General features: G+C 47.5%; 1 protein-coding gene across 1 annotated transcript; it reads left to right on the plus strand.

Moving 5' to 3' along the window:
• The first annotated feature begins 6,211 nt into the window (after positions 1–6,211).
• On the plus strand, positions 6,212–11,001 carry LOC138827181 (testis-specific serine/threonine-protein kinase 5-like). The gene is made up of 3 exons (XM_070022670.1): positions 6,212–6,238; positions 6,484–6,934; positions 10,899–11,001. Exons 2-3 carry the CDS (start codon positions 6,713–6,715, stop codon positions 10,953–10,955), a joined length of 279 nt encoding a protein of 92 aa, XP_069878771.1. The 5' UTR covers positions 6,212–6,238; positions 6,484–6,712; the 3' UTR covers positions 10,956–11,001.
• Positions 11,002–23,262: the final 12,261 nt, after the last annotated feature.

The raw sequence follows: 23,262 nt of genomic DNA on the forward strand, positions 1-23,262 counted from the left end.
ACTTCCAATCCCACACCCTGGGCTATACAGAGCACAGCTGAATATTGACACAAGGCAGCCCCTATGTCAAGGAAGCCCCAAGCCTTCCTTCTATTGGGTCCTATAATATCGCACGCAACCAGTCCAATCTGACACCATGTACATACCCTACTGTGAACGTATGTACACACATACACAACCCTTCACTAGTGATTCGGTTCCCATAGAGTGGCAGAAGAGGTCTAACTTATCATGAAATGGTGGGGGGCATGTGGGATGGCATCCGCTGTGGCCTGAAACAGACCAGGAATTCAGAATTCCTTAAGACTAGCAAGAAGCCCTCAGGCATGAACTCCCTGTAGCAGGTGAAGCACTAGTTAGAGAAGGTGGTGGCAACATCTCCTGCTCCATACCAATAATCCCGGGATACACAGGCATTAGCTGGGCAGATATGTGGGACCACTGAGGCAGCATGTACGCACATTACTTTGCATGTCTGCAAAACCGTTCACACGAATCTTTTTGCACAGGGGATGGGTGGGAGTCAACTCACCTTAAATTACAGATATCCGGGATGGCAGCTCCCACTGGACCCACACCACCACGAAGAGGTTATAGAGCTGAAGTTGAAGCAGTCCTCGGGTAGGACTGCCCTGTTAAGAGATGAAACACTGGTTGAGGAGGGTGGCAGTATCTGCAATCCAGGCCCATAACCCCGGGCTACACAAGTCATAGCCTGGGAGGCATGAAAAACCATCCCTGGCCTTCCTTCCCTTTGGCTCACAAAAGCACATGAAGAGGCAAACCTGGCCACAGTTACTGCACACTAATGTTACATACAACCACACCACAATCAGTCCTCACAATGTGAGGAACAGGTCACTTGATACTTGGGCATCTGGGTTGTACTAGAACCTGTGTCTATAGGATGGAACCAGCAAAACAATAGTCTGCAAGGTGAAGAACTGGCCACCTGGCATGACCTCCCATTTATCAGGAGAGGCACTGGTTGGGGAAGGCAGCAGCACTCCAAGCCCACAACCCCGAACTACATAGGCCATAGATGGAACCATCTCGAAGCTCTGGCCTTCCTTCTAGTGGGTCCAATATAGCCCATTGCCAGGCTAATCAGGTACCACTTATGTGCATTCTGTGATCACCTGTACATATGCATGCATACAAGCCCTCACCTATGATTTGGTTTCCTCAGGGTTAAGGCAGAAGGACACCCACTTACCTCAAAATGGGGCATCCATGGATGGTACCCACACTTGGGCCCACCCAGACCAGGAAGATGGATGTCTGTGAGGTGAGGAGATACAGGCCACCATGCAGGACCTCCCTGTAGCAGGTGAAACACTAGATGTGAATGGCAACAGCATCCTCAGCAAGCCGACAATCCCAGGCTACACAGACCATACCTTGGGAGGCATGAAGGACTCCATCCCCAGCCTTCATTCCCTCGGGCCCTCAATTGCACAAGAAGAGGCAAAGTCAGCCATATATAGGTGCCTTCCTCAACCTTGAACATGCACACACACAAAGCCACACCTGTGATTGAGTCCCATGAATGGTGAAAAAGGCCCATTTACCTGGAGTCTTGGGCATTTGGGATGGCAGTGGCACCCTGGCCCTACATGGAGAGACCAACCAAAGGTAATCCACAAGGTGAAGAACAGGCCACTTGGCACAATCTCTCTGTAACAGGAGAAGCATTGGTTAGGGGAGGGCAGAGGGCAGCAGCATCCCCAGTTCCAGGCCCATAACCCCAAGCTCCATAGGTTATAGATGGGAGAAAAGATGAGCAGGGAGAGGAGGCAGACTCCAAGAACAGGCCTGCCTTCTCTTAGCTCTTCTACAGTGCACCTCCAGCCCAATATGGCATCCTGTATGTGTATTCTTGTGAATGGTAAACACAAATGCACACAACTCTTTGCCCATCATCCATTTCTAAGGAGGGGTAACATGGCCTATTATCTCAAAACAAGGGCATCTGGGATTTCACTGACACCTGAGAAGACATGGACCAAGAAGATGGAATTCTACCGGCTGAAGATGACGAGTTCCTAAGACAAGTTCTCCTTGTTTCAGTTGGTTGGGGAAGGTGGCTGCATCTAAACAGCCAGTCCCCAAACCCTAAGCTCCACAGGTCATAGCCCACAGAAATGGTGTGGCAGACTCCATTCCTGGCCTTCCTTCTCTTGTATCCACTATAACACATCAACACAGCTGGAAATGGTATGGGGCCTGGCAGAGGGGGTAAAGGCGGGGCAAGAGGGGCTAGGCCCACTTAAGTCAAAACAGGGCTGATCTGGGATGGCTCCCATGGGAGGCAGTGGAGAAAATGGAAAAGACAGAAATGAAAGGTATGGGACTCACTTACCTCGAATTGGTGTTATCTGCGTTTGGATCCCGCATCTGGGCCCACACTGAGCAGGAAGGTGAAGGACTACATGGTGAACCAGAAGATCCCTTGGGCTCCATGGAGCTTTGGCACATACAGCACCAATTGAGGAGGCAACGCCCACAGCTCCAGCCCCACAACCACCAGAAGATAACTGGGAAACCAAGGGACCCCCAGCTCCAGTGACTGTGACACATGGGTCCAGACCTATCTCATCAGAAATGTGGGTTCGTGCCCATGCAACTCCCCTCACCAATGCATGCTGGGATGGTCTGAGGTGTGGGGACAGGGTCAGTGTAGGTAATAGGGGAGGCACGTGGTTGAGGTGGGGGAATCACTGGAGTGGGGAAGCATGAGGAGGGGGAGCACAGGGTGGGGGATGGGAAGACAGGGTGAGGGTGGCAGTGGGGAATGCACAGGGTAGGGTAGGGAAGGGCAGGGTGGTAGTTGGGGGAGGGGTCTGAGGTGGTGGCTAGTGGGGGAGCTGTGGGGCCTAGTGGGTTGGGGTTCAGAGGCCATAAAGTAAGGTTGGGCCCACTTAACTTGAAAGGGGGTTGTCTAGAGATGGCTCCCACACAGTGGCAGAGGAGAGAATGGAGAAGAGGGAAATGAAGGGGGGTAAGGAAGGGAGGCTCACTTACATTGAATCTGGGTTGTCCAAGGATGGCTACTGCAGCTGGACCCACACATGAGATCTGCCTGGGGTGAAGCTGAAGAGGCCCTCAGGAACCAACACCATGCAACATGGGCTGCAGCTGTTGGGGGAGACAGCTATATCCATAGCTCCACCAGTGGATATAGGGAAATGGAGATCCTCAGATCACAGAGAACATAGCCAGGAGGGAAGCGGGTGGACCATGAGCCCCTACCTGGGTGCTGTCCCTGAGCTTTTTTGCTTAAGGCCAACTCTCAACCACTTTGAGGCATAGAGACAATTGAGGTTAGTTATCTGGTGATTGTCGAGAAGAGTCTCATGGACTTTCCTGCCCAGGCTGGATTCCAACAGAGATCCTCAGATCTCATCCTCCTGAGTAGCTAGAATTACAGGGGGGAGCCATCAGTGCCTGACACACGATTAATTCCTTTAAAAAGACTTATCAAGTGGCTGGGTAGTGGTGGCTCATGCCTATAATCCTAGCTACTCAAGAGACTGAAATGTGAGGATAGCAGTTGAAAGCCTGCCCAGGTAGGAAAGTCCATGAGACTCTTTTTTTTTCTTTCTTTTTTTATCGTGAAAATAGGAGTTTCAGGACCAAACAAGTAGCCATGAGCCATAGAGATTTTGTGCTTTCTCCTGGGGTTTCAGCTTGATAAGCATTGCAGAAAGCTTAGCAATGTTTTGTGTGTGTGTGTATGTGAAAATACTGTACAGAGGGGTTACAATTACATGGGCAAGATAGTGTGTATATTTCTTATCAAGCATTGTAGCCTCCTCCTTTGTTTACCCTTCCCATCCCTTCCCATCCTCCCTCCCCCCCTCACCCAATCCTCCCTCCCACCAAGTTGTAAAGTTCGTTTTTAACATGACAACTTGTACTTCTCATTTTTGCAACAGGTCCACCTGTATCCTTATTTAAACGACTTGTTTTTCCCCTTCCCCTCCACAAATTATACCGACATCAAATACAGTGAAAGCAGGGGTTATACTGTGGGGGAGGGACATACAAAGCAACAAAGAAATAATCTTATAATTGCATTAGAAACAAATGCATGAAAGAAAAAAAACATTTAAAATACATATCTTAGGGTTCATTTTCCTAACATCACCTTATCTGACCTTTTCTGCTTGACTCATGAATATACTAGATATTGCATATAAGGGAAATCATGGGACCTATGTTTCTTTGGGCTTGGCTTACTTCACTTCATATAATTTTTTCCAAGTCTTTCCATTTCCTAACAAATGGGGTAATGTCATTTTTTTCTGATGGAGGCATAGAATTCCATTGTGTATATATACCACATCTTCTTGATCCATTCATCTACTGAGGGGCATCTGGGTTGGTTGCATATCTTAGCTATGGTAAATAATGCTGCAATAAACATAGTTGTGCTGGTAGCTTTAGTGTGGTCTTGTTTGTAAACATTTGGGTAAATGCCCAAAAGTGGGATTGCTGGGTCATAGGGGAGCTCTATGTGGAGTCTTTTGAGGAACCTCCATACTACTTTCCAAAGTGGTTGAACTCCCCCATGAGACTCTTATCTCCAATAAACCACCAGAAAACCAGAACTGGTACTGTGGCTCAAGTGGTAGACTTCTAGGAGTTAGCTGAAGAGCTGAGGGACAGTGCCCAGGTCCAGAGTTCATGCTCATGGCCAAAAATAAAGGAATAAATAAATGAAATAAAGAATAAAAGACCTCTCAAGTAGAATAAACCTCAGTTCCATAAAATAGGACTCTGCCTCTGAGATAGACATATTTCATGGATGGTTTTTATTAGAACAATGATAGATATATTAAAATTTGAGACAACAGTACTAAAAGCTATAAAAGCAAGAGACTTTATTTCTCACCTGTGAGGGACAAATAAAGATGGAAAAAAGTGATTAAGTGAATCAAAAACAGTAAAAGAGGTAGAAAGCAGCACAGGAACCCATACAAACTGGAATCAGAAATGAGAATGGCAGATGTGGACAAAACTATGACTTCATCTTGGATGTGTGGTCTCTCTTCTCAAGTGGAAAGAAATGTTTGAGTTGAATTGGTACAAAGTCTCCATATCTCAGGCTCCCTTGCAATGAGATGCAGACCATGCTATGTGAAAAGGACAGTGTTCTAATTTCTGTACAAGGATAGACTCTGTAATATAAACTGTGGGGCCTCAATAATCAGTGGGGCCCCATAAAGTGGCCCCATGGTCTGGCCTGCTGGAGGGGGAGCAGCATCAAGAGTCAAGCCTCACACCTCCACAGACCCGGCCGCTGGACAGAGCAGAGCATTGAGAGGCTGATGTCACCACCCCAAGGGGCACTGGAGGGGCCTGCCACCACAAGGGGGCGGAGCATGCTATTAGAGGCATGCACATAGCAAGCTGCCTATTGGGATTGGACTTGGGCAGCTTGGGGGAGGAGCATGAATGGCCATTTGGGACCTCCCTCCAGGAGGTCTGTGGACAGTGGAGAGGCCTGCATGTGGGGGAGGAAGGGAAGAAAGGGAAAAGCCTTCCTCTTTGGAGGGTTGGAGCTTTGGAGCTTTGGAGGTGTGAGGTTTGGAGGTTTGCAGACCGACTAATTGGTGGTTTGCAGACCAACTAATGAAGGTTGGAGGGTCAGAACTGCCTATTGGAGGTTTGGAGGTTTGGTGGCTGAGGCTGCTCTTGGTTCTGGGTATCTAGCCCAGGACAAGGTAGTCTCAAGACACCTTTCTGGTGTAAATAGTGTCAATAAACTTGTTTTGTGCACTTCTTCGGTGCCTGCAAGGATTGTCTCGCTCTCTGGATTGTCTCATCAAGAGCCCAGTGGGTGATTTCCTCCCAGGGGCCATCCTAGGATGCCCAACCCCCAAGAAAGATGAGGGCCACTGGCCAATGTCCTCATGGTTCCCACGTGGCTGCCATGGTAACAGGAAGAGCATCCTGCCATGTGCCCATTGTCCTTGGCAACCAGGGTCTTCCTGGTCCAAGTACCTAACTGCCAGTGGGTGTGCACTGGGCTCTGATTGGTCCACTTCCTCATTGATGTCAATGGCCTGACTTGTGATTGGTCCATCTGCCCCTGACATCACAGGGCATTGTGAGGCATTCCCAGCAGGGTATATAAGAGGCAGCTGCTCTCCAGCTTTGTCAGTTACAGCGCTGGAGCTTTTACTTGGTGACCCGCTGGACTAACTTCGAGCTACTTGGCTGCTTTCTTTGGGTGTGTGTGGGGGGGTAGTTTTGTTGTTTGGGTTTGGGGATTTCATTTACTTGTTGGGGGTGGGGGGGTTGTATTTACTTGTTCATTGGTAGTTTCCTTTTAAGATCTATAAGTTACTAACTCTATTTAGATTATCTTAGATAATTCTTAATCTTGAGTTACTAACTCTATTTAGATTATCTTAGATAATTCTTAATCTTGATCACTTGCCATCCCAGCTGCAAGATGTTAATGTACAACTTTAGTTCCTCCCCCAGGGAGGAGGAGGTCACTGTCATTGGACACTACAACTTAAGAGAGATCATTGGTTACGGCAGCTTTGGCCATGTAAAGCTGGCCCATCACCGCCTCACAGACACCACAGTGGCAGTCAAAGTTCTCCCCAAGAAAAAGCTGAGAAGCCGGGATCTCGAAAATGAGGTGGACATTGTGAAGAGTGTACATCACCCACACATCATCCGATTGTTCCAGGTGATGGAGGATGAACACTGTGTGTACCTGGTCACTGAGCTGGCCACTCAGGGCCATCTCTTGGCGTATATCAATAAACCTCCTTGCAGCCGCCTCTTCGAGTCTGAAGCCAAGAGGTTGTTCAGGCAGATCACGAGTGCCGTTCGGCACCTTCATGTGAACGGTATTGCACACCTAGACCTGAAGGCCGACAACGTGCTGTTGGACACCAATCACAATGCCAAGGTCAGTGATTTTGGCCTTAGCATCAGGGTGACCGCAGGGCAGTTGGTAAAGGGGGTTTGTGGAGCCTTGATATTCCGCCCTCCTGAAGTGTTCCTATACAACATGTTCGATGGGTACAAGGTGGACATTTGAGACTTGGGCATCCTGTTATATATGATGACAACAGGAAAGTTCCCATTTGAGGGGTATAAGATGACTCAGATAGAGAAACAAATCCTAGAGGCCAGGTACACGGGTCCCCTTTACCTATCTGCAATGGACCGTGATCTCCTTTCTAAACTGCTGACTGTGGACTTCAATCAGAGGCCTGCTATTAAGAAAATAATGCAGCACCCATGGCTGGCTCTAGGTGTGGGATTTGGCCTGCTTCCTGATGAGCCACTTCCCAAGAAGCTGGACCCCATTATTGTCACAGTCATGTGCGACATGGGGTACAGCGTAGCTGGCATTGAAAAGGCAATCCAGGGCCGAGAATTCAATGAAGCCATGGGCACCTACCTGCTCATGCAGGAATACTTCAAGGAGAATGCCAGCAGTGTAGAACCAAAAACGATGCCTTGGGCTAGGCCACCATGCCCAACTCCTGAGGACAATCCCACCAGCCCTCTCCCTGCATGAAAAAGAGCCACCTTTTCTGCACCATCTAAGGCCTTCAGCTTGTCCTCAGAATTTCAGTCCCTTCTGAAGAGAACCCACAGTGCCAGTCTGCCTGTCCTTCCGCTCTATACCCTGTAGATCTCCAGTTCCAGCTTCATTTGGGGCCCGGATTCTTTTAGCTGCTCGGGCACACTAGACAGTTCCCGCTCAGTGGAAAATGCTCTTCCCACTGCGCAGCCTCAGGGGGAGGCCATAGCCCCAAGCTGGAACATTAGACAGGGCTGGAGGAGGGTGGCTAACAGGATAGTCACTATTTTTTGAAGAATCTGCTGCTGTGTGAAGGCCCCAGAGTAATGTCCACAGATTGAGAGTAAAGCTGTCCGAGAGAAAGGGGTACAGGAATCTGAAACAGCAGAATTGAAAACCACCCACCAGACTCAGACCTTTGGGGTGACTCTAACTGGGGTGTGGAAAAGCAGAGAGGTGTGGAATTGAAGAGCTGCAAGTCATGAATGCCCCAAAGTAATGTCCACAGATTGAGAGTAAAGCTGGCCCAGAGAAAGGGGTACAGAACTCTGAAACAGCAAAATTGAAAACCACCCACCAGACTCAGACCTTCGGGGTGACTCTAACTGGGGTGTGGAAAAGCAGAGAGGTGTACAATTGAATAGCTGCAAGTGGGGAATGCCCCAAAGTAATGTCCACAGATTGAGAGTAAAGCTGTCCGAGAGAAAGGGGTACAGGAATCTGAAACAGCAGAATTGAAAACCCACCCACCAGACTCAGACCTTTGGGGTGACTCTAACTGGGGTGTGGAAAAGCAGAGAGGTGTGGAATTGAAGAGCTGCAAGTCGTGAACGTCCCAAAGTAATGTCCACAGATTGAGAGTAAAGCTGGCCCAGAGAAAGGGGTACAGAACTCTGAAACAGCAGAATTGAAAACCACCCACCAGACTCAGACCTTCGGGGTGACTCTATCTGGAGTGTGGAAAAGCAGAGAGGTGTACAATTGAAGAGCTGCAAGTGGGGAAGGAGTCATGCAGGAAGTCCACCCTGCGGACATCTCAGGCCAGCATGGCCAGGTTGTGTGATTCACCAGCAGGGATTCCTTCTGGAGAAAGGACAGCTGACATCACCAAGGCTTTCCAGTGCTGAAAGGTAAACTGAAAGGTGGCCTGAAGCTGCCTGTGCCTTCTGAGCTGGGCATTTCCACATCGATCCCTTACTTAAGAGTATTGTCACTTCCTTGAACAACCTTTCCCATTTGTGCCCTGAACACTAAGGTGTTTTTGTCCCAAATTCTGCAGCAGGTCATCATCTCACCTTCCAGGTAGGTTGCTTGTGTCCCTACTTGCTAGTTTATTGATTTCTTTATTTCAGTTGAAGATGAGGCCCTTGAGCTTGGTGGTATACAAATCCATGCATGTGAGGGGCAGGAAGCATCCTGGACTCTGCTTCTCCTTCCGCAGTCTCTAGGTGACTGGGTACAACAGTGAGCACACTAGTTACCCTGGCTGGGTTGGAGCATAAAGGCAAATCTTCACTGGGAATGGAGAGGAACTGTCTCCATTCACCCCATTCACTTTCAATGGTTTCTCCCCTTACTTTCCTCCATTTCAATGCACTTTCCTGCCTGTGTGATTTCTCTCTCAATCTCATTAAACCAACATAAAACCATCATCCAAGAATCTCTTCTTTGAGAGTTGTTTGTCACTATCAAAGAGACCCTATTACCTAGACAGGTTGTTTTGAATTGCAACTCCTCCCATGAGCCCCCATTTTCTCTAAGGGGGCCAAGGATATGAAGTAGAATAATATTCCTTCCTTGAAGGGAGAGGTGGAGAAACGTGTGAAGGAGCACGATTACTGAGAAAGCATGGATATAGTGGTGGCTGTGGATGGACGCCTGGGTGGACTTTGCCTGTGGATGGACCCTGACTGGGCTGACTGTTTCTGAATATGAGCAGAAACTTGGTATGATTGGATGTGACCCTCCTCCACTGGGTCATATGTGTTGGTTCAGCTACGGAGGGTGACAAGGGAGTGATGGGGAGGAGTTGGGTCCACATGGCCTTTGCTATTTGTGCTCTGGGTCAAGAAGCTGAGCCTTCAGAGTAGACTGATGACGTTTGTGGAAGGAAGTGACCTGGAGCTCTGGGTGAATCAGATCCAACTCAGGGCCATTTGGGAAGCAAATCTCCCCTCAAAGAATGAGATGGGATTGTGGTGAGAGAAACAAGGAGGGCCAAAAGAGGGTAAAGGATGAGCACCTTATTGGAAGAAAGGACTGACACTGATGCTGTATGACAACTCAGAGGAGGACGGTCAGGAGAGGAGCTGAGGAATCCTGAACTCCACATGGACCAGTATTTAGTGAAGAGGGTGGGTGGGGAGGGAAGTTCTCTGACTTTCCTTGATTTCTCCATGCTTTTTCTTTTATCTCATGTTGGTTTGTTGTGTGTACGTGTTTTGCATGTGTACTGGTACTGGAGCTTGAACTCTGCTTTTCTCTCTTTCTGTCTCCTTTTCACTCTCTTCTCATCCTCCCCTTCTCACCTCTCCACCCCAGCCCAACTACCTTCCCTAATTTTCTTTCTCCCTCTTACATTCCTCTTATTCTTCCCCTTTCATTCTTCTCCCTCTTCTTCTCTTCCTATTCCCTCCTCATGAATCTTCCTGTTCAATTCTGTCTTCCTCTCTTCCTGCTCTTGAATCAGTCTCTCACAATGTCTGTTTCTCTGTCTCTCCTCTCTCTGTCTCTCTTTCTCTCTTTCATTTTACATGGTCATAACTGGTTCCCTCCCACTTGAGTCATACCTCCAGGCTTTCATTTCTCTAGTTAATTGAGGAAGGAATTTCCCAAAGTGCTGTATGTGTAATGTTGCAGATAAACTTGTGGGATAGCTAGGATTACAGGCAAGGACCTCCAGCATCGGGCAACACATTAGACTTTGTTAGTCTGGTGTAGCACAGGTTGGCTTCTCTGTTATTTGAAAGGGTTTTGTGTACTTCTGTAAGGGACAGCTGTGTGAGGGACACCTTACAAATGGTGTGGAAGGAAGGGGTGGTGGCCTTGGTGTGCAAATGGACAGGGAGGGAGGAACATGTGTACTGCACAAAGGGTCAGCGCTCAGTGTTGTCATATCTTTCTAGAGATTCTGGTAGTTTCCTGGGAAGCCCCCAGCTAACACCCCCTTCCCAAGAGCACCAGGCTTTGGGCATGATGCTTCCTTTCCCCTGGCAGTTCCCTGGGAAAAACTGTAGGACTCATGGAAAAGTAAACCCTAATTGTCTGCCGGGAGAACCAGCAAGAGTCCGTTTTTGGAATCACAAAGTGTACAAGTTAAAATATATTCCCTTGCTTTCAGCTACAGGTGGTGAATTATGTGAAGGAACAGGAGACCCGAGAAAGCATGGCTGTATAATGGTGCCTGTGGCTGGACCCTGCCTGGGCTGACTGCATTCCCACAGAAATCCAGTGAGATTGGATGTGAGCCTTCTCCACTGTGAAATTTGTTTTGATTCAGCCAGGTCATCAGATTCCCACAGAGGCAGTGCTGAGGGCGGATGCTGCCCTTGAGTAACAAGTGTGGGATGGGGAGAGTTGGGCACAGCTGGCCTTTGCTATGGGGGGACTGGGCTCAGAGGGTGAGCCTGCACTGCATAATGATGAGATTTGCAGAAGGAAGGCTGGTGGACCAGTGGTGCAGCTCAGGGGTATTTAGGGAGCAGAGCTCTTGTCAAAGAATGAGATGGGTTTGTGTTGAGAAAAGCAGTGAGCACCATAGTGGTCATAGGACAGGCATCTTGGTGATGGACAGGGTTGAAACTGATGCTGAAGGAGAGGTGAGAGGAGGAAGCTAACAGCCCTGAACTCCACAGGGACCAGAGTTCACTGAAGAGGGTGGGTGGGGAGGGAAGTACTGTGAATTTCCATGATGTCTCCATGCTTTTTCTTTATTGTCTTTCTTTTCGTTTACTATTGGATCCATTTGTGAGTGTGTGGTGGTATAATGGCTTGAACTCCATACTTGTCTGGCTTTCTCTCCAAGTCTCCTTTCTCTCTCTGGCCTTTCTTTGCCTTCCCCCCTCTACCATTCCTCTTCATTCCTACTCCCTCACTTTGTGCTCTTCTCCTTCCTTTCTGATGTTTCCCCTCTTCTCCCTTTCTCATTCCATCTCACTCTTTTCTTCTTCCTGATTCTGTCTCTGTCTCTCCTTCCACTGTCCCCCCCCCCATGTCTGTCTCAGTCTCTCGCTCTCACTTTCTCTTTCAGTTTTCATATTTCTGGCTGGTGTTCTACCTCTGGAGTCACACCTCTAGTCCTGAATTTTTCTGGTTGCAATACGTGGAGTCTACACAGGCTGGCTTTGTCTGCAGTCTTCCCAATGTCAACTAGTAGAATACTTTGGATTACACACATGAGCCTCCAGTACCTGGCAGTTCTTTGGACGTTGTGAATGTGGTAGAGCACAGGTTGGTTTCTCTGTTGTTTCAAAAGGGATTGGTATGCTCATGTGAGGTATAGCTGTGTGAGGGACACCTTACAAGTGTTTGGAAAGGAAGGGTATGGTGGGCTGGTGTGCAGAATGAACAGGTAGAGAATTACATTTGCACAGTGCAAGGCTGTCAGCACTGAGAGGTGTCTGGTTCTTAGTAGAGACCTTGGGAGACTCCCCAAAGAGGCCCCAGCTGACCCCTGCTTCCCCAGAGCGTAGGCTTTGGGCATGGTGTTTTCCCTCCAAGTTCCCAAGGGAAGAATCCAGGTCTCATGGAAGAATAGGAGGGGCTGATTTTTTTTCCTATGGGAACCATGGAGGGAAGGAAGCTGAGTTTCAAATATTAGAACATTTTTAACATCCAGAGTCAATTTCTGGTATCACAAAGTATATGAATTAAAGCATTTTTTCTTTCCATTCACCAGAGTGAGAGTGATCTCTGAAGGAGCAAGACACCTGAGAAAGCCTGGAGAATAGTAGTTGCTTGTGGACTTCTGGTTATAAGTAGTTGCGATGGATGGGCTATACCTGAAGATGGACCCTGCCTGGGTAGACTGTGTTCCCACATGAACAGAAATTTGGTAAGATAGGATATGAACCTCCACCACTGGGTTATGTGTGTTGGTTCAGCTGGGATATTAGAAATCCACACAGAGGCAATGCTGAGGGCTGGTGCTGCTTTTAGGTGATGAGCGGTGGGGAGCACTTGGGCACACCTGGCCTTTGCTATATGTGCACTGGAGCCAGGAGATTGAAGCTGCAGGACAAACTGATGAGATTTGCAGCAGGAGGTGGGCTGGGGCTCCTGTTGGATCAGTGGTGCAGCTCAGGGGTATTTGGGGAACAGAACTCAGCTGCAAGAATGAGAGGGGAATCTGGTGAGTGAAGCAATGAGGGCAAAATTGGGCAAATAATAGGCACCTTGCTGATAGACAGGGTTGACACTGATACTTAAGGAGAGCTGAGAGGAGGAAGCTAAGGTCTCTTGAATTCTACATGGAACCATCTGTAGTGAAGAAGGGTGGGCAGGGAAGTACTGTTGATTTCCATGTTGTGTCACTCTTTTGATTTTATTTTCTTTGGGTTTTTTTGTGGTTGTGTGCATGTGTTTGTGAGTGTGTGCTAGTACTGGCACTTGAACTGAGTGATTTTCTCTTTCTCTGTCTCCTTTTCTGTCTCTTCTTTCTCTCTATTTCCTGTCTCTCTTCCCCTTTCCAGCTCACTTCCCTCCAAGCCATTCCTCTCCTCTTCTTCCCCTTTCCCTCTTCTCTCTCCTCTTCTCTTCCTCTTCGATTCTCTCTCCCTTCCACTGTACTCATAAATCTTTTTTCTCTCCTGCCTCTCTAGATCTTTTTCTTTGAGTTGGCATGTTTTTAGCTCTTGCTCTATCACTTAAGTCACACCTCTAAGCCAGCATTTTTCTAATTGAAGATGGAGTGTGCCCAGGCTGGTTTAAATTCTGATCTTCTGGTGTCAGCTTCTGGAAGAACTATGATTACAAGCATGATCCACCACCATCAGCAATGTTTCTGACCTTATTAATCGGGTGTAGCACAGGGATTTGTGTACTTATCTGAGGGACAGATGTGTGAGAGACAACTTGAAATGTTTCAGGAGGGAAACATGTGGTGGGTTGTTGTGCAGAATGGACAGGGAGGAAAGAACCTGTGCACAGTGCCAGTATGTCAGCACAGAAAGGAGTGAGAGGTATTGTAGAGAATCTGTTCATCCACGGGGAGTCCCCTACTGACACCGCTTCCCCAGAACACCAGGCTTTGGGCAGGGTGCTTCCTTTCCCCTAGCAGTCCCCAAGTGAAGACTTTAGGCCTCATGGAAGAAGAGCAGAGCCCAAGTTTTCTGGTTAGTAAATCAGATTGCCAGGGGAGCAGAGTATCAAATATGAGAACATTCTGAACATCCTGAGCCCATTAGTGAATGAAAAAAAAGTGTATGGATTAAATACATTTTCTCCCAATCAGAGAAACCTGTGAATGAGCACGAGACCTAAGAAAGCATAAAGATACAGTGGAGCCTGTGGATGGACCCTGCCTGGGATGACTGCATCTGGACAGGAGCGAAAATTCGGTAAGATTGGATATGACCTTCACCACTGGGTTATTTGTGTTGGTTTAGCCAGGGCCATGAGATTTCCACAGAGAAGGAGTGGTGCAGGATGATGCTGTCTGCCCTTGGGTGACAGTGTGTGATGGGGAGGATTTGGGCACACCTGACACTTTTTTTTCTTGGGGGTGACGGGTTCCCATCATGGGGCCTGAAGTCTGGACCTGGGCGCTGTCCCTCAGCTCTTCAGCTCAAGGCTAGCGCTCTACCACTTGAGCCACAGCCCGACTTCCGGCATTTTTTCTGCTTATACGATGCTGAGGAATCGAACCCAGGGCCTCATGCATACAAGGCAAGCACTCTACCACTGAGCCACCTTCCCAGCCCCAACACCTGGCTTTTGCTATGTGTGTACTGATGTCAGGAGGCTGAGCCTGCAGAGCAGACTGATGAGATTTTCTGCTGGAGGTGGGCCCGAGCTCCTTTGGATCAGTGGTCCAGGGCTATTTGGGAGCAGATCTCCCCTGGAAGAACAAAATGGGATTCTGGTGAGAGACCCAATAAGGGCTACAAGAGGGAAAAGATGGGTACGGGGTAAATGACAGGGTGGACATAAATGTAAAGGAGAAATGACAGGAGGCAGGTTCAGATGGAAGCTGGGGAATCCTGAATTGTACATGGGCCATTCTTCAGTGAAGAAGGTGGGTGGGAAGGAATTAACTGATGATTTGTAAGATTTCTCAATCCCTATTCTTTTAGTTTTTTTCCTTTGTTTGTTGTATGTGAGTGTGTGCTGCTACACCTCAGTGCTTTTTTTTCCTATGCTCTGTTTCCTTTGCCTTCTCTGTCCTCTCTCCACTTTTCCCACCTTCCCCCTGTTCCCACTCTCATTTGTCTTCCTTTGTTTTCATTCCTCCCATAACTACTCGTATTCTAATTCTCCTGTTCCTCTTCTTGCTATTCTACTACCTTCTACCATTCCCTCTCCCTCTCTTCCTGCTCTTGAATCTGTCTCTCTTCCTCCCCTCCCTCACTCCTCCTCTCTCTCTACACTTCTCCCTTTCTTCCTCTTTACCTTTCTCCCTCTCTGTCTTTCTCTTTTTTCTCTCTCTGAGTTTTCATGGATATGTCTGGTTCTCTCCTGCTTGAGTTACACTTCCAGGCTTGCATTTCTCTAGTTATTTGAAGATGGAGTCTTCCCAGCCTTCCTGTAAATGCAGTCTTCAAGGTGTCAACGTGGGAGAAAGGTAGGATTACAGACAAGAGCCTACAGCATCAGGGAATGCAATTGGCTTTGTTAATCTGGTGTGGCAAAGGTTGGTTTCTCTATTTTGAAAGGGGATTTGTGTATTTATGTGAGGGGCAGCTGTGTAAGAGTCACCTTACAATTGGTTGTGGAAGGAAGGGGTGAGGGGTTGGTGTAAATGGACAGGGAAGGATGACTTGTGCACTGTACAAGTGCACTGAGAGGTGTCAGAGTCTTAGTAGAGACTCTGTGAGTCCCCAGAGAGCCCCCCCCCCCCCCGCCGATGACACTCCCTTTCTCAGAGCACCCAGCTTGGGCCTGGTGCTTCCATTTCCCGGTAAAGACTTTAGGCCTCATGGAAGAATAGCAGAGCCCAATTTTTCTCCTTGTGGAATCAAGAATGCTATGGGAGCCAAGTTTTCAATATTTGAACATTCTGAACAACAAGAGACCATTTTTGGAATCAGAAAATATATGAATTAAAATATAGTTCTTTCCTTTAAGCTACAGGAGTTCAAGGAACAGGAGACCTGAGGAATCATGGAGATAAACTGGGGCCTATGGAAGGACGGGACCTGGATGGACTTTAGTTGCACATGGACCACACCCGTGGATGGACCCTGCCTGGGATGACTGCCTTCTGACAAGAACCAAAATTCGTTAAGGTTGCATATGAGCCTTCACACCACAATATTTGTATTGGTGCACCCAAGGCATTAGAATTGCACACAGAGGCAGTGCTGAGGACTGATGCTGCCTTTGGGTGAGAAGTGTATGATGGGGAGGAGTTGGGCAAACCTGGCCTTTTCTATGTGTACTCTGGGTCAGGAGGCTGAACCTGCAGAGCAGACGGATGAGATGACCAGCAAGAGAAGGGTTGGGGCTCCTGGTGGATCAGTGGTACTGCTCAGGGGTATTTGGGGAGCAATGCTATTCTCAAAGTATGAGATGGGTTTCTGGTGAGAGAAGCAATAAGGTCTAAATATGCAAAGCATGCATAACCAGTTTAAGACATGGTTGATACTGATGCTGAAAGAGAGCTGAGGAGGAATGTAAGGAATACTGAACTCCTCGTGGAACAGTGTTCAGTAAAGAGGGCGTTTGGGGAGGAAAGTACTATTTCCATGATTTCTCAATGCTTTTTTATTGTCTTTTTGTTTGTTGTGTGTATGCATTTGGGAGTGTGCTGGCTTGAACTCTGTTCTTTTCTCATTCTCAGTCTCCTTTTCCATCTGTGGCCTTTTCTTGGGCCCTTCTCCCCTCTACTGTCTCCAATCTCTCTTCTATTACACCCCCATTATTCTTCTCCTCTCCTCCCTCTAATCAATCTCTTCTCCCTATTCCATTCCTTCTCACTCAATCCTTTCTCCTGACTTTGTTTCTTTGTCGCTCTGTCTTTAGGTATGTATGCTTGTCCCGCTGTTTGTCTCTCTGTCTGTATTCCTTCTTCCCCTCAGGCCCCCTCTTTCCCTTTCTCTCTCTTGAGTGTGGGTGTGTTTCTGGCTGATGTTCTACCAGTGAAGTCACTCTTCTAGGCCTTGTTTTCTACTGAGTTGGACATGGAGTCTGCCCAGGCTGGTTTTATTTGCAGTCTTCTCAGTGTCAGCGTGTGCAATAGTTAGGATTATACAGGTGAGCCTCCAGCACCTAGACTTTGTGAATCTGGTACAGCACAGGTTGGTTTCTCTGTTATTACAAAAGGAATTTGTGTACTTTTATGAGGGACAACTTAAAATGTTTGGGAAAGGAAAGGGTGTTGGGTTGGGCTGCATGTGGAAAATGAACAGAGAATTTGCATAATACAAGGGTGTCAGCACTGAGACATGTCAGATTCTTAGGAGACACCCTTTCAGTCCCCAAAGATGCTTCTAGTTGACACCCCCTTCCCCAGAGCACCAGGTTTGGGCCATGGTGCTTCCTTTCCCCTGGCAGTTCCCAGGGGAAGCCTCTAGGTCTCATGGAAGAAGAGTAGGGCCTGATTGTCTAGGGGAACCATGATGTAAAGGAAGCTGAATTTCAAATATTACCACACTATAAACCTCAGGAGCCCATTTTTGAACCCAAAAATGTAGAAATTACAATACTTTTCCTTCCTATCAGCTAGAGGTGGAGAAACCTTTGAATGAGCAAGAGACCTAAGAAAGCTTGAAAATAGAGGAGCATGTGGATGGAGATGAGTACCTGTGGACATGAGCAGAAATTCAGTAAGATTGGATATGAACCACCACACTGTGATATTCATTCAGCAGGGCATTAGATTTCTACACAGAGGAAGTACTGAGGGTGATTCTGCCTTTGGATGACAGGTGTGTGATGGGGAGGAGTTGGACACATTGTTGTATGTTCACTGGAGTCAAGAGGCTGAGCGTGCAGGGCAGACTGATGAGATTTGCAGCAGGAGAAGGCTGAGGCTCCCAGTGAAACAGTGGTATACCTCTGGGGTATTTAGGGTGCAGAGTTCCTCCCAGAGAATGAGATAGGATATTTGTGACAGAATCACTGAGAGCCAAAAGTGTACAAGAAATGGGCACCTTGCTGATAGGCAGGGTTGACCCTGATGCTGAAAGAGAGCTGAGAGGAGGAAACTAGGGACTTCTGAATTCCGCATGGATCATTGGTCAGTGAAGTGGGTGGATGGGGAGGGAAGTACTGTGAATTTCCATGGCTTCTAAGATCTTTTTCTTTGTCTCAGGGGTCCTGAAATGAGGGAGTAAGCTTCAGTTCCCGGCAGTGGGTTTGACTTGAGGCTAGTTTCTAGTAGTCCCAGGGCAGTAGAGAGGGTGCCTCATCACTGCTGCACTGGGTGGGATTTCAGTGTTGGGTTGCATTATGGAGATGGGGGGAGGGGCATTGTGGACCCTTGGGGCTGTGGGCAGCGCCTTGTGCCAAGCAGGAGACAAGTCATTGTATGATTCCATGCCAGTCTTTTGGGGCTAGATGAGCTCACTGTCCAAAACTCAGGTCTTCCTTTGACTTTTCAATTGACAGTGTGATGCACAGGCATGCTAGAACACTCCTAAACCTCTGTGGCACAGCTGGAGTGCATTTAGCTCAGCACTTGAAGGAGAGAAAACAAAAAGTTGGCCTAGGATGAGGATTGCACAGGTTAGCCACAATGTCACACAGACCATTAGCTAGGACGGGTTCATGGTTCGCAGAGAGACTTGGAAGAACTCCAGTGAGGAGTTGAGGTGGTATGGAAAGAATGTGGTGTGTGCACAGCATCTCCATATGTCAGATTGAGGGGCGCAAAGCTTCAGGCAAAGGGGTTGGAAACACAGGTGAGGAGACCCCGAGGCAAGGGTGACAGGGGCTGTGGAGAGGAGTCATGGGAAAACAGTGGGAAAGAGCTTTGACCATGTGTGGCAGCACACTTGTTGAATAAGTGTGTGAGGGAATGGGTAGGCCTTCATTCAATGGACAATTACCCAGTGACCACAGGGTGAAAGACATCATGCTGAAGACTGACAGAATGCTGAGAACAGCATGAAAATATCTCTCCTTGTGAGTTTACACTCAAGCATGGAGAATGAGAATACCCAAACTTACAAAAGAACTACATAGTACATATGAAAAGGAAGATTAAGGCAGAAAGAATGAGGGTGAGTGTTGGAAATACTCTGTGTTTTTGTGTGTTTGCAGATGTGTGTTGTGTGCACATGTGCACGTGGTTGTATTTTTGAGTATCACAGTAGATCTCTTTGGCAAGGGGGGGTTGAGGGAAGGATGGGGGAGTGAGTAGCTGGGTGTCAGGAAAAGCTTCCAGGCAGTTGGAATAGCAGTGACCCCCAGCTGGCACAGTGCAAATGCCAGTGTGGCTGCAGCTAGGAAGTCTGGGCTGAGTGGGGAGAGACAGGATCAGAGAAGGCATGGGAGCCTCTGGGCAGCACAGGCTCTGCACTTCACCAAAGGAGGCTGTGAGTAGAGGGCTGACATGCCATGCTTCAACAATGTCCTGTGGTTCTCCTGTCTACTCTAAAGCCATTATTTCTTAGTCTTCAAATATGAAAGGGGGTGTGTGATATTGGTGTCTGCATTACTTCTTGAAACTGAGTGTCCTCCAGTTCCATCCATAGTGTCTGACTGTTGGTTTCTTTTTCTTTTTTTTTTTCTGGTTTCTTTTTGGTGCTTGAACTCCGGGCCAGTAAGCGGTCCCTGAGCATTTTGCTCAAGGCTAGAGCTTTACCACTTTAAGGCACAGCTCCATTCGTGGTTTTCTGATGGATATTTGAAGTAAGACTCTCAGGGACTTTCCTGCCTGGGCTCCAGGCTTTGACTTCAATCCTCCTGTCTGAGCCTCATGTGTAGGTAGGATGACAGGCAGGAGCCACCAGCACCAGGCAGATTTTGCTTTTGTTTTTGTTTTTGGCTGAACAATATACTACTGTCTTTTTATTGGTCCAGTGATGGACACTTGAATGATTCCCTATCTTTATTGTGAATCTATAGTAAACCGAATATGCATGTAGATAAAAAAGTATTGTACAGCTGACTGCTGACAGATCATTATTCAAATCTATCCTGGGTAGGAAAGTGCATGACCCCAGAAAACTTGGAAGTGGAGCTGTGACTTAGAGTTGAACACTCACCTTGAACAGGGAGTTCAAGCCCACATATTGGCCTGTGCTTGCACCCACACACACTCACACACACACAGAATAGTATGCTGTGGGTTGTGTTTATAAGGATGATTTGGGGAGGTACCGGGGAGGGGGAATGGGAAGACTAGCTAGGGACAGGGGCAGGGGCCTACGCTGCAGTGGTGTCATCTAGGCAGAGAGAAACAGTTGTCTTCTAGACATGGAAGGTGACTATCCTATTTATAAGCAAGTAGTAATCATACACTGGATGTGACTCACACCGATCAACAAACCTCCCCTCCCCTTTTCATCCCTTCTTCCCAACCTCTGCTCAGCACTAGTCCATGGTCAACATTGTTCTCTACATATCTGAGCGATCCTGGGCCATTTGTCTCGATGACTTTTGCTTCCATTGTGCTACAAATGATAGCTTTCCAATCACTGTTATGCCTGGAAAATTATCATTTGTGTGTGTGTGCGTGTGTATGCATGTATATGTGTGTGTATGCATGTATTTGTGTGTGTATGTCTGTGTGTGTGTGTGAGAGAGAGAGAGACCATTACCAATTTCTCCATTGATAGACATTTAGACTGATCCCTTACCAGAGCTATTATAAACAATCTTGAAATAGCCATATTATAATTGTACTTGAGATCATATATTTATTTAGAGACCTTCAACCTGTTTGCCATAATGCTTGTATCAATTTACAATCTGTCTGACAGTTCTTTTCTCTCTACATACTTGCCATCATGTGTTATCTTTCTATTGTTTTATTTATTTTATTTTAGTTTTCCAGCATGGCTAAAGACACTGGACATTTTTCATATATTTTTGGCTCTTTGCATTTCTTCTTTTTAGAAATTTCTTTTTAGATCATTTCCCACCCCCCATCCCCCGCCTCGGTTGTTTTTTTTTTTTTCCAGTTCTGGGTCTTGAACTCAGCCTAGGCACTGTCCCTGAGCTTCTTTTGCTCAAGGCACTCTACCACTTGAGCCACGGCTCCACTTCTGGCTTCTTCTATCTATGTGGAACTGAGGAATCAAACCCAGAGCTTTGTGCATGCTAGGAGAGAGCTCTACCACTAACACACATTCCCAGTCCTGTACAATTACTTATCGATTATCAAAACCTAGTTAGAAAAGATGCCACCTTCCTTCAAGAGCCATAAAGAGTTCCATGCTGCATCATAATGGTTAGTAATGACTTATTAAAAATAACACCCTGGGAACTGTCCACTTCCAGCCATTGACAATGGTGGCTGTTCCATAAACATATTTGGAAAATAATGTCATTGAAACCTTTTAAAAATGAAATACAAAATGAAAAGCTTGCTGTGGACTAACTCAGAAATGCACAGAGTCCTTTACAGAGCAATGGCAGACAGGAACTTGAACTACTCAGCAGCAGTTGTGGTAAGGTCTCAGCCCTTCAGACCTCATGGTCTCATCCTAAGGTTAAAACTTGGCATCTTTCTAAAATCCTTTTTAAAATCCTATCTGTGCCAGGTGCTGGTGGCTCACACCTGTAATCCTAATTCCTTGGGGAACTGAGATCTGAGGTTCTAGATTCAAAGCCACCCTGAGTAGAAAGCCCATGAGACACTTATCTTCGATTCACCACCAGGAAACTGTAGGTGGCATTGTGGCTCAAAGTGCTTGAGCGATAGAGCTCAGGGGTAGTGCCCACACCCTGAGTTTAAGCCCCATGAATGACCCCCACAAAATGTGAACATCAATTTGTTTGGTTTGGAAACAATGTAAATAATTTCAAATGGCTGCCATTTAAATTCCTAAGCAAATGACTAACCCTTTAAGAGACTAGAGGCTGGATGTCCACCCACCCTGACTCAAAAGGCCTTGAAATTGAGTTGTGACAAAATGTAGTAACAACAGCCAGTACAGGATAGGGTGGACTGGCAAATCCTCCCGCCACCACCTAGTCAAGTATGAAGCCAGAAGGCAGTTCAAACATGGTTGAGTGCTGTGCACTACCTTTACAAGAACGGAATCACACACAGAAACCTGAAGCCCAGGAACATCCTGTTGGATGGCAAATGCAATGCCAAAGTCAGTGATTTGGGGCTGAGCATCAGGGTGTTGCTGGGGCAATTGCTAAAGGGGCTTTGTGGAGCCTTGATACTCAGACCTCCTGAAATGTTCCAATATAAAATGTCTGGTGGCTACAAAGAGGACACTTGGATCCTAGGTATGCTTTGGTATGTGAGGACAGCAGGAAAGTTGCCGTTTGAGGGGAGGAAGATGGCAGACATGGGTACACATCCTTGAGGCCAGGTCCACAGCTCCCCTTGATCTATCTGCAAAGAGACATGATCTACTTTCCAAATTGCTGACTGTGGATGTTAGTCAGAAATTCATGGCTGGCTGTGGGTGTGGGGTTTGGCCTGCTTCCTGATGAGCCACTGCCCAGCAAGCTGGACCCCACTACTGTCACAGTCCTGTGGGACATGGGGTACAACATTGCTGACATTGAAAAGGCAATCCAGGACAGAGCGTTCAATGAAGCCATGGGTACCTATCTGGTCATCCAAGAAAAAAAAGAGAGTGCCAGAAGTGTGGAGTAGAAAATGATGCCTTTGGCTATTCCACTGTGTCACAACTCCTCAGGAACTTTCCACCAGCCCTCTCTCCACGAAGGAGAGTCAGCTTAGCTGCACAACTTAACCCCTTCAGTTTGTCCTCAGAATTTCAGTTGCCAGATGATGACAAGCAGTTGCCTCTGAAGAGAGGCCAAAGTGCCAGTCTGCCTGTCCTTCCCCTCAGCTCCCCACAGAGCTCCAGTGCTAGCTTAACCTGGGGCCAGAATTCTTTTAGCTGGCTGAGCAGACTAGAGCGTTGGCACTCAGTGGAATATGCCCTTCCCTCTGGGCAACCACAGGGGGACACCATAGCCTCCAGCTAGAATAAGTGATGGGACTGGAAGAGCGTGGCTCACAGGATAGTCACCATTTTTCACAAACTCTGCTACTGTGTGAAGGACCCAAAGTAATATCCACAGCTTAAGAACAAAGCTGTTCTAGAGAAAGGGGTGCAGAACTCTGCCACAGCACTAGGGTGTGGAAAGCAGAGAGGTGTGGAATTGAAGAGCTGCAGGAGGGGAGGGAGTCGTGCAGGAAGTTCACACTGCTGTGTGCCCAGTATCCCCAGCAGAGGTCTCAGTCCAGCATGGCCAGGCTGAGTGACAAGTGCTAGGGGATTCCCCAGCTAGCATTCCTTCCAATGAGAGGACAGTTGACAGGGAGCTGACTTTCAAATATTGAAATGTAAGCTGAAAGGTGGCCTCAAGCTGTCTGTACCTTCTGAACTTGGTGGATCCACCTTGAT

Source organism: Dipodomys merriami, unplaced genomic scaffold (genome assembly GCF_024711535.1).
Source record: "Dipodomys merriami isolate MVZ:Mamm:240054 unplaced genomic scaffold, mDipMer1.0.p SCAF_151, whole genome shotgun sequence".
Lineage (NCBI taxonomy): Eukaryota > Metazoa > Chordata > Mammalia > Rodentia > Heteromyidae > Dipodomys > Dipodomys merriami.